Here is a 12307-nt window from a genome sequence, read left to right as displayed (position 1 = left end):
GGTTGCCATGGACTGGATGTTCTATTCCACCGATTATTGTGTACAGGTAGAAAACTTGAGCATGTCAATTACCCCTCGTATCAAGATGATAATTTGTAGAATTTTAATTAGAAGTGTTTTGAAGTTCAAAGTGATCATGTCATCATCCATTAAATTTGGTATATCGAGGCCAAAGTGAAAGAATTCATAAAACTCTGGCACGGAGATTTCTGTCACACGAGAAAAGATAGAAGCTATATCACAGGGACTGTCTCTACCACGATATGATGATAATATATATGAGGAGAAGCGTATAAATGAGGTTTTCTCGGTTTCTGAAGAGTTTGTGTGGCAGAAAACGGAATCATTAATAATTTTTCGTGACACCCAGTGGAAATTTCAAAGTTGTGTATCGTTACGTGAAGGAAAGAGGAGGGGGGGGGTGAAAATGGCGAAAAAGGGGACAGTTTATGGGGTAGTTTAGGGGGACAGCAGGGGAGAAGAAGAATGGAAGGGAAGATAGAGAGTGAAAAGTAGAAGATAGAAAGGGAGAAGGGAATCCTAGAGACAGTACATGTGAGGAACAAAGACCGAATGAAAGGGAGAGGGAGGAGGTGGAAATTGGAAAGGGAGAGGGGCAGTTTAGGCGGATAGCAGTGGAAAAGAAGAGGGGGGAGTAGTTTAGAGAGAGAGAGAGAGAAAGTGAAAAGTAGAAGATAGGAATAAAGAACGAATGGAAGAGAAAGGGAGACGGGAACAGTTAGGGACAGAGTAGTGGAAATGGGGAGCAGGTTAGGTTAGGAGAGAGAGAGAGGGAGATAGAGGGAGATGGAGAGAGAGGGAGATAGAGAGGGAGATAGAGAGGGAGAGAGAGAGGGAGAGAGAGAGGGAGATAGAAAGAGAGAGAGAGAGGGAGATAGAGAGAGAGAGAGAGAGAGAGAGAGGTGGAAGTAGAGACGAAAGAAAATAAAAGGGAGAAAATGGAGACTAGGTGATAAGGTAGAGGAAGAGGAGAAGACCCTTTCCCTAGCATGTATTTGTTTTAATCCGCCCCGGGCGGGAATCGAACCCGCGGCCTAGCGCTTACAAGGCAGACGCACTACCAACTAAGCTAACTAGGCTGGCTGTTGGGCTTTTTGTGTATAAGGTTAAGGCTAACCTCCACACCACTGAGATTGGCAGATTAGGATAAATCGTCTATCAGGGTATAGATTCCAGCCAGGAAATCCGAGCCTATACTTATATCGAGTGTTAAATTACCATCTAGCCTGCTTGGAGGAATGTTTGTTTGGTTTGATAGAGGGAACTGTAACTGCTAAGGTCTTATCGTCCCGACATCGAAAAGAGAAAGACAGGATAGGAGAAAGCCAGCCGTTCCGAGAACAAACCTCATCTGTTTCGGATAAAGTCCTCCCCGGGTGGGAATCGGTACTGTTATTGTTAGGCCTGGGCGGTAGAGCGTCTGTCCTATGAGCGCTAGGTTGCGGGTTGAATTCCCGCCCAGGGCAAATTTCATCCTAAAGAGATAGAGTTTGCGAAAAGTCCCCTCCAGCAGTAGGCTACTACCTACTATTATTGTGGTCAAATTCTCAAATTATATTGAGGATGAAATTCCATACCTCGGGTGGGATTGAACCCACGCCCTCCTGTTTACCAGGCGAGCGCCTTGACCACTACACCACCGAGGCAGGTATCTTCGTATGGTCTACATATATCCGAGTACTTACTTTCCGTGTCCTCTTCTTTCTGGTCAAATCTTTCTTCCCCAGTAATTTGAGACGTAGATTGCCCTCTCATTTGCCGCAAGGAGATCTGCGTGAGTGCATGTCTTCTCCATTTGGCTGCATACCTAGGCTGACCATACGTCCCGCTTTCGGCGGGACAGTCCCGCTTTGGAGCCTCTGGTCCCGCTGTCCCGAGAAATCCTCTGGGGACGCTAAAATGTCCCGCTTTCGCCCAAAGTCCCGATATTGTCCCGCTTTAGCTGGTCCGAACCTAATATTATCATTGAGAGCAATGAGCTCGGGAAAAAATCCATTTTACGATTCCAACATTGTACAATACTCGTATTATGTATCAAAATATTTGAAAATAAAATGTAGGTTTTTGTGTTTTTTATGTTAAGTGGCTATATATAAAATATGTTTGTACCTCACCACCCCCCTCCCCTTCGTCCAAAAAGGACTGCGTCCCGCTTTGAAAAAAATTATGGTCACCCTATGCATACCAGGAGATGTTCATGATGATGTAAAGTGTTTATCCGAGTAACATTTTACTGAATGTTCTTCTCGTCTTGTGTTCCTCCAGGTACCAACTCTGATGATTTACCAATCTTCTTGTGTTCCTACAGGTACCGGGGTGAAGAAGAAAATGTCGGACGACGACGATGATACCCGACTGATCAGACCACGTGACCCGAGGGAACCCGAAGAGCCCGAAGAACCTCCTGTCCCTGGTAAGTACACTCTTGGCCCTGGCTGCGTGGTCACTCGACCATTCTGTGTCCAAGTTCCACGTTGCTTAATAGCCCGTTCCCATTTGTCGTGAGTTTCTTCCGATTTTTTTTCCCCCCAAATGTCTTGTATAGGCAATGTAGTAATTTAAATGTGAGGGTTCCCACTACACACGACACGATTTTTTTTCTGAACGGCAGAAAATGTCCTGTAGGCAATGTAATTTAAATGAGAGTGTTCCCACTACTCACGACACGATTTTTTTTTTTCCGAACGACAAGTGGGAATGGGATCTAAAATTAGAAGATCATAGACGGGCAGTAATCCCTGGTAAGTACATCCTAGATGGTCAGTAGTCCATTCCTTGTCCAAGCTCCGCGTTGCTTAACTTTAGAGGATCATAGACATCAGGCAGTAGTCCCTGGTAAGTACATCCTAGATGGTCACTTATCCATTCCTTGGTGAAGAAGAAAATGTCGGACGACGACGATGATACCCGACTGATCAGACCACGTGACCCGAGGGAACCCGAAGAGCCCGAAGAACCTTCTGTCCCTAGTAAGTACACTCTTGGCCCTGGCTGCGTGGTCAGTTGGTCACTCGACCATTCTGTGTCCAAGTTCCACGTTGCTGAAAAGCCCGTTCCCATTTGTCGTGAGTTTCTTCCGATTTTTTTTCCGAATGTCTTGTATAGGCAATGTTGTAGTTTAAATGTGAGGGTTCCCAATACATACGACACGATTTTTTTCTGAACGGCAGAAAATGTCCTGTAGGCAATGTAATTTAAATGAGAGTGTTCCCACTACACACGACACGATTTTTTTTCCCGAACGACAAGTGGGAATGGGGTCTAAATTTAGAGGATCATAGACGGGCAGTAGTCCCTGGTAAGTACATCCTAGATGGTCACTAGTCCATTCCTCGTCCAAGCTCCGCGTTGCTTAACTTTAGAGGATCATAGACATCAGGCAGTAGTCCCTGGTAAGTGCATCCTAGATGGTCACTAGTCCATTCCTTGTCCAAGCTCCGCGTTGCTTAACTTTAGAGGATCATAGACATCAGGCAGTAGTCCCTAACCTTTAAGGATCTGGGCTTGTCCTTCCACAATATGTCACTGGTTAGTAGATATTAGTACCCATCAGATGATGACTTATCCATTCTGTAATGCGATTGTCTACAATTCTCGATGGTTATCCATCCGGATGCCGACCACGCTCAACGTTGCTTAACTTCAGTGATCTATCAGGGACTTGGTACATTCAAAGTGCTATCTCTTCTGGTTACTTTTTCTTTCAACGTGCTGGCTGCTGGCTTTAATTGTCACCTCTGTATTCTGGATCCACCGCAATTTGCTGAAATAAATTTTGTATTTCTGGTTTCATTACCAACCACTCTCATATCGTCTTCTTTTAGTTGGTTCAGAGAATCAGCAACTTTTTTCAAGTTCGTGTGTTCTTTCGTATTTTTACATACTTCTCTGTTTCTTTCGCCAAGTGTTTTGTCAGTTTCAATTTCAAAACTGCATTATGCGTCTTTTTCAACATTTCTTTGTTTATATTTTCAAGTGTTTCATTGTCTTCAGAGGTGTCTAAGTTTCCTTTAGTTATGCTAAGCTGATCAAAGTTCGATTTTCACTCAATAGCTGGTTACCTGGTTCACTTTCCGGTTACTTTAATTAACTTCTAGGTTCTCTTGAATGTATTTGATTTGAAAGGTTCAATTTGTGTGTTCAGAAGTGTATTTTGAGAACTGATTAGACATTTGTTGTGTCCCATATTTTCGTTGTCTCAAGTATTGTCACTATGCCTGAGACGAGTGATCCTGTAAAAGAAATCAAAGCACAGATGGACCCGAAAGATGGCGGCCCTGCCAATGAAGAAGGTAATAAAATTAGTGGTAGTTATTTAGAAGCCACGACAGTGAAAAAGCTGGTAAGTGCATCCTAGATGGTCACTAGTCCATTCCTTGTCCAAGCTCCGCGTTGCTTAACTTTAGAGGATCATAGACATCAGGCAGTAGTCCCTAACCTTTAAGGATCTGGGCTTGTCCTTCCACATGTCACTGGTTTGTACCCATCAGATGATGACTTATCCATTCTGTAATGCGATTGTCTACAATTCTCGATGGTTATCCATCCGGATGCCGACCACGCTCAACGTTGCTTAACTTCAGTGATCTATCAGGGACTTGGTACATTCAAAGTGCTATCTCTTCTGGTTACTTTTTCTTTCAACGTGCTGGCTGCTGGCTTTAATTGTCACCTCTGTATTCTGGATCCACCGCAATTTGCTGAAATAAATCAATTTGGATGGGCAGCCGTTCAAATAGCCCATCTATCTCTCGTACCTGATCTAACGCCCAATGAAAATGAGCGAACCAGTCTGCTTTCAGTCAGGTAGGTTAAGTTACGTCGGGCTTGGTTGGTATTTAGATCCCTAAAGTAGCCTCCTTTACTCCATTCATATGCCTCTTTCAATTTGGATGGGCAGCCGTTCAAATAGCCCATCTATCTCTCGTACCTGATCTAACGCCCAATGAAAATGAGCGAACCAGTCTGCTTCCAGTCAGGTAGGTTAAGCTACGTCGGGCTTGGTTGGTATTTAGATCCCTAAAGTAGCCTACTTTACTCCATTCATATGCCTCTTTCAATTCGGATGGGCAGTCGTTCAAATAGCCCATCTATCTCTCGTACCTGATCTAACGCCCAATGAAAACGAGCGAACCAGTTTGCTTTCAGTCAGGTAGGTTAAGCTACGTCGGGAAAGGTTGGTATTTGGCTGGGAGTTCAAATTGCCCATCTGTCTCTAGTACCTGATCGAACGCCCAATGAAAACGAGCGAACCAGTTTGCTTTCAGTCAGGTAGGTTAAGCTACGTCGGGGAAGGTTGGTATTTGGCTGGAAGTTCAAATTGCCCATCTATCTCTAGTACCTGATCGAACACCCAATGAAAACGAGCGAACCAGTCTGCTTCCAGTCAGGTAGGTTAAGTTACGTCGGGCTTGGTTGGTATTTAGATCCCTAAAGTAGCCTCCTTTACTCCATTCATATGCCTCTTTCAATTCAGATGGGCAGCCGTTCAAATTGCCCATCTATCTCTCGTACCTGATCTAACGCCCAATGAAAATGAGCGAACCAGTCTGCTTTCAGTCAGGTAGGTTAAGCTACGTCGGGCTTGGTTGGTATTTAGATCCCTAAAGTAGCCTCCTTTACTCCATTCATATGCCTCTTTCAATTCGGATGGGCAGTCGTTCAAATAGCCCATCTATCTCTCGTACCTGATCTAACGCCCAATGAAAATTGTGTGTTCAGAAGCTCCTTTTTGTGTTTAACCTAACCCTATAAAAACACTGGCCACTTTTATGAAAGCTCCTTTTTGTGTTTAACCTTTTTGTGCTCGAATTGCGAGCACAAAAAGGTTTGTGTGTTCAGAAGCTCCTTTTTGTGTTTACCTAACCCTGTAATGACACTGGTCACTCCTCATTTGTGACATGACTTCTGAACAAGTACCAAGGGACTTTTCAGTCTTCTGCTTGCAGTGTAAACAAGGAATATTCTATTCTATCTTTACCTTGATTACCTTGATGGACCCGTGGTCTCATCAATGGATGCAGAAGACTGTCTCCACCGATGCAGGTCGCATGGTGGGTGAATGAGTGAATGATGAGAGAATCGTGGTTGTTGACTGAAATAAATTTTGTATTTCTGGTTTCATTACCAACCACTCTCATATCGTCTTCTTTTAGTTGGTTCAGAGAATCAGCAACTTTTTTTCAAGTTCGTGTGTTCTTTTGTATTTTTACATATTTCTCTGTTTCTTTCGGCAAGTGTTTTATCAGTTTCAATTTCAAAACTGCATTATGCGTCTTTTTCAACATTTCTTTGTTTATTTTTTCAAGTGTTTCATTGTCTTCAGAGGTGTCTAAGTTTTCTTTAGTTATGCTAAGCTGGTTACCTGGTTCACTTTCCGGTTACTTTAATTTGCCGGGGCTATATGTGTATTTTCCATTTTTGGTGATTTGATAATGTTAGATGGAGGAATGGGTGGGTGAATGAGTGAATGATGAGAGAGTTGTGGTTGTTGCGATGGTCGTGTGCAGAGCTTCCCGACCATGGTTCTGAAGCGCTGATGGGAAAAAACAGCCGCCCATTTTGGGTGCAGACGCTGACCAGGAAGCCGCCCATTCTGGGTCAGTCGCGCCTGGGTTTTAGTTTTTGTAGCCGCCCCCCTGGAGTCAGTCGCTACGGTGCCTGTTGGTCCGCGGGAAGTATTTTATTTCCTTCCAGCCCTCCGTTCTTGCGGTGTGTGCAATACAAGAACGACGAGCACCCCCTATCCGCCACCTGGGGACGCGCTCCGTAGGGGTTACAGGTTCCCCCGGGAGATTATTCTATTTTTATATCCTCAAAAGTCCTCGGCACAACGCTGAGCACTACATCACCAAGGTTGGTGATTACAGAGAAAGGTGTATTAAAGCTTGAACTTGAATGATTTGAAACTTTTATTTTTCTTTCCATTCCAGGGGTTCAAACACAGACACCCAACTTGATCAGCTGGTGGACGTGGATTGCTTACAGTCAAGGTAAGAATTCACTTTATACAGGATGCTCATCACCTTGTATGACACCCTGTTTTATTTTATTAGTTTTTCAATTTAATTATTTTTACTGTCCAAATACATGATAGTATGTTAACAATGTTTATACATGATACAATTAGAAACACGAAATATATATTAATAAATTGAATTGAAGTTTATCTTTTTCCTCCCAAGAGATTTTGACTCTTATTGAAATTTCTTTGGTTGGTATTTGGCTGGAAGTTCAAATTGCCCATCTATCTCTAGTACCTGATCGAACACCCAATGAAAACGAGCGAACCAGTCTGCTTCCAGTCAGGTAGGTTAAGCTACGTCGGGGAAGGTTGGTATTTGGCTGGAAGTTCAAATTGCCCATCTATCTCTAGTACCTGATCGAACACCCAATGAAAACGAGCGAACCAGTCTGCTTTCAGTCAGGTAGGTTCAGCTACGTCGGGCAAGGTTGGAATCCGGATGGGTGTCAATCTGGGTAATCGTGTGCCGCTGGTTGCTCCACTCAGGCTGGTTGAGGTTGAGATAAGTAGACCAGCTTAAATGTGGCTGGGAGACTTTAAACAGGGAGGATACCAGCCTGAAATTTCCCTTGCTAAAGAAATAGCAAAGGTTGAGTGCGAAGGGCATCCACTCGTAAAATTTGCCGCCAAAACCAAATGTCAGCCCAAAGCAATCTCTCTAGTTAGGGCTGATTGAGAGACTGACGAAAAACGCCGACCCCGTCTGTACACGGGAGAAGGCGAAGGAAGTTAACCCTCTGTGTCTGAGGCGAAGAAGAATTCAATTAACCCTCTATGCGTCCGTGTTCCAGATATGCGTTCACTGTGATCTCCAATCTACTCGTCTACATAATCATGTATATAGCGGTAGGATCATCTTCAGATCCAGGACAAGATACTCTCGGCCCGTCAGATAGCACAAAGTTCCAGGTAATTTTCCAGGCCTCTATTAAAATAATCTTTCTTCTTTCTTTTTCTTCGCCTTTTCCCGTGTACAGACGGGGTCGGAGTTTTTCGTCAGTCCTCAATCAGCCCTAGGGTGATCGCTTTCGGGCTGACAAGTTAGGAAGATTGTATAGGGGGCACGGTCAGTCCAGTGGTAACGCGTTAGCTTACCATGCAGAAGATCCCGAGTTCGAATCCCACCATCGACAAAAATTTGCACTCGTTTCGATTGATTGGAAATATTTCAACGGGTTACTTTCTGGTGTTCTCGTGTTGACCCAGCACCTAAATGGGAAGTATTGTGTCTCTTATCGGCCATCTGATGAGGGACATACTACGGGATGGGTATGCTACGACACAGACCACATGAGTCACATGTAGCAGTTGTTTCGTTGCTACGAAATAAAAACGGCGGTGAAACACTCATTTCTTTTTTTTATATAAAATGTAAATGCAATTTCTTTGTGTTATTATGTCACAACTTTGGTGCTCACTGCAGCATTGTACGATTTTTCCAATATCTCAATAATCCTAAAATCCAATGTTTACCTACCATGCTGGCACCGGTCGCTATGCGCATTTATATGTCATAGCTACTCATTTTCCTCACGAGGCTGAGTGGGCCCCGCAACAGCCAGTCACGGAATCAATCATTTGCATGATACAAATTTCTTGACCCCGCCGGGAATCGAACCCGCGCGCAAGGCGAGCGCAGTGACCACTACGCCATGGGAGCTGACATAAAATAAATATTAATGGCATGTACTACTGTGATGGGACTTGGTAGACCTGTGCATGAGCCCAACACGCCCTACACTTGAATTTAGACCACGCTACGCCACTGCTAGATCCTAATCCAAATCAGCCTCCGGGTAATTGGGTTTGGTTTGTTTTCTAATATCACATTAGATGCTCAAAAATCAATTTTGTAATCTATAACCGTCATACATTAATAAGAATTTTTTTCGTTTTAATTTTACTTTTTATTGTAAGTGTAAAGAAACCAAAAGTTCATGATAGGTATAGCTTCCCCCTCCCTTACCTCTCCGGTACAATAGGATAGGATTTTACTTTCTATTGTCTATGAAAGTAGGTGACAAGGACTCAGTAGGTGACTAAATAGGCGGTGTGGTTTCAATCTGTTGAACGTTGAAACATCAGTTTCAAGTGTTTTTCTGCTGTGATGTCAGTATTTTTCATTATTTCCCAATTTTTTTTCTCATCATTCCACAGTTTTTTGTAATTCTTTTATTTAATCCATAATAAAGGGGTAGGTATTGTAGAAAGGCATTACAATAACAACAAAAATTGGAACGTTTTTCTTTTTGGGTCCTTTTTTTTTGTTTTTTTTTTTTTTTTTTTTTTTTTTTTTTTTTTTTTTTTTTTTTAAGAGGTTTGACAGAGGGAACTTTAACTGCTATGGTCTTATCGTCCCGAAATCGAGGAGAGAAGGAAGACAGGATAGGAGAAAGCCAGCCGTTTCCGAGAACGAACATTATCCCATCAGGATAAAATCCGCCCCGGGCGGGAATCGAACCCGCGGCCTAGCGCTTACAAGGCAGACGCACTACCAACTAAGCTAACTAGGCTGGCTTGACAATTTAAATATTTTTATGACTTTACTAAAGTAAATGTCGTAGTCGTGGCTTGTGACTTGAATGGTTATAGGTATTAGTCTGGAAGATAATTAATTAATGTCCGATCTTACCACTGACAGTTACCATAGAATAGAATAGAATATACCCTGCTTATACTGCCAGAACGAGACTGAAAAGTCCCTTTACTATTTTCAAAAATAAATTACAATTTATTTAAATAGACCCTTGCTTAAATTAAAAAAAAAGTGTCCATAGTGTCCCTAGTGTCAAGACTCGAGACTACTCGAGAGTTTTCTTTGACGTCACCCATTTGATTTACACAGGCCAGTATTTCTTAAACTCTCTGGATCTGGATTTACTGATTCCCCGTGGGGGCAGTGAGGCTGTCCTGAACGAAATTACGTACAATATTATGAGAAAACTTTGAACTACACCTTTCTGACTCCCCGTGAGTTCACGTGACGATAGTAGCAGTATAAATAAGCACTATTATTATTATTATTATTATTATTATTAGAAATTATTATTATTTCCTTTTTTTTCATCTGTACTTACCTACCTATTGAAAGCTCCTTTTTGTGTTTAACCTTTTTGTGCTCGAATTGCGAGCACAAAAAGGTTTGTGTGTTCAAATAACAACTCTAATCTAAACATTAACGAAAATAGCGCCAACAATGGCGAAAATATCCTCAATCTAAACAATCGTGACGTAACAACCACCAGGAGTAATAAACTCGCTCAACTATTCAACCGGTTCCATCGGAAGACCAACAATCGTAACTTCGATGTCACCGCTGACGCGTGCAAACAACACGAGGGGAGTGTACAAGTGATTAGTTTCAATAAAATACAGCCGGGTGAACTCAATATTGACGCCAATAACAATAACGAGGTAGTTGATGACAAAAGTGTCGTGATCCATGCTGGAGAGAATGGTAAGAATTGCGGAACTTGGCCCGACGCACGGCAGGATCGACCGAGAATTTTCTCGTCTTGTCTCAAAATTTGCGAGACAAAATAGGTATTTTACGAGACGAGAGTAGAAAAATAATTTATTTATTGATTTTGGGGTTGAGTAGATTGGAACACATCACAGGCCTTCAGGCTCACTCTATTTGTCAAAGGTTCTGGGTTTCCCTTTTAATTAATTTAACCCTATAGTGACCGATTGAAACTTTACATCGGTCGCCATAGGGTTAATTTGAAGAAACCATTTACAGATGAAATTTTGTCTCCTCTCTTTCTATCCAGATTCATCTTCAACATGAAAAAGAGATGAATTGAAAAACAGCACAGCAGGCGATTTTTTTTATTTTAATTTTGGTCTGCAATCTTCAGAAATTTCGTCTCGTGGAAATACTAAGGATAGCCACTCACTATTAGGTAGACCTGACAGAAACATCCGATCAGGTCCGCATGTTGGGTCTACCTGATGAGCGCACACACACTATCAGGTAGACCTCACAGGCAGACCTGATCAAATGTACCTGTCAGGTCCGCCTGATAGTGAGTGGCTGGCCTAATATTCAGCTCTGCACGATAAACTCTACAGGCATGTTTAGTCGACGGCCTAATGTTTAGTCGACGGCCATCCATCGATGTAGATCGACGGCCCTCGACTACTTTTGGACACACCTTACCGTTCAACTCTGTTTACCAATCTTCTTGTGTCGCTCGCGCTCAGGCGTAGGCCATAATAATAACCATGAAGAGCATGGATGATGGAAATTAGTACCCTACACGCCTTACACTTGAATTTAGACCACGCTACGCCACTGGGGTTAGGTTAAACGCAAAAAGCAGCTTTCTTTTTCACTGTCGTGGCTTCTGAATTCCAGGGGTTCAAACACAGACACCCAACTTGATCAGCTGGTGGACGTGGATTGCTTACAGTCAAGGTAAGAATTCACTTTATACAGGAATACAGGATGCTCATCACCTTGTATGACAGACACCCTGTTTTATTTTATTAGTTTTTCAATTCAATTATTTTTACTGTCCAAATACATGATAGTATGTTAACAATGTTTATACATGATACAATTAGAAACACAAAATATATATTAATAAATTGAATTGAAGTTCATCTTTTTCCTCCCAAGAGATTTTGACTCTTATTGAAATTTCTTTTTTTCTAGGACATGTCTACAATGATTTGTGTGCCTCTATGTGGTTCACCTACCTTCTGCCATACTTTCAAAAGTGCGTCCTTTTGTCACCTAGCAACGCAGGTCTCTTGATGCTCATTGGTCAGGTGGCCGATGCTCTGGCCACGCCTGTCATCGGGTTGTATTCGGACCGCGGGTCGACAGCCTGGTATTGCGCTCTGGGGCGGCGGAAAACCTGGCACATCATTGGTGAGTTTATCCTATTTTAAACGAATTCTTTTATTTGGTTTTTGTGCAGAAGCCTTTTCAGTGGAAAATTGCTGCTAAAAGAACAGTCACAAATGAGCAGGTACCAGTGTTATCATAGGGTTAGGCAGTGAAAATCCAATGTTTACCTACCATGCTGGCACCGGTCGCTATGCGCATTATATTACATAGCTACTCATTTTCCTCACGATGCTGAGTGGGCCCTTCTATGTTGTTGTTGTTGTTGTTGTTGTAGCGGCTTTAGCTTTCGCCGAATGGCGATAGCAGAATAAAGAAAAGATGTCTTTTTGTATAATAAGTGTAGGTACTGACTGATCAAGTGATGACTGATTGGTGAGGGAGGTAAGGAGTACCACGTGCTATTT

General features: G+C 42.6%; 1 protein-coding gene across 1 annotated transcript in view; it reads left to right on the top strand.

Annotated features, from left to right (window-relative positions):
• The window catches only part of LOC113470418 (major facilitator superfamily domain-containing protein 12-like), a 48785-nt gene that overhangs the window by 27301 nt on the left and 9177 nt on the right, over positions 1-12307 (top strand). Inside the window, exons 2-4 of the mRNA XM_026828832.1 lie at positions 2330-2434; positions 6954-7013; positions 11706-11924. Coding sequence (XP_026684633.1) covers positions 2350-2434; positions 6954-7013; positions 11706-11924 — 364 coding nt within the window. The 5' untranslated portion in view covers positions 2330-2349. The remainder of the gene's footprint in view (positions 1-2329; positions 2435-6953; positions 7014-11705; positions 11925-12307) is intronic.

Source organism: Diaphorina citri, unplaced genomic scaffold, assembly GCF_000475195.1.
Source record: "Diaphorina citri unplaced genomic scaffold, Diaci psyllid genome assembly version 1.1 scaffold1567, whole genome shotgun sequence".
NCBI classification, from domain to species: Eukaryota; Metazoa; Arthropoda; class Insecta; order Hemiptera; family Psyllidae; genus Diaphorina; species Diaphorina citri.
This window is presented reverse-complemented; position numbering and strand designations above follow the sequence as displayed.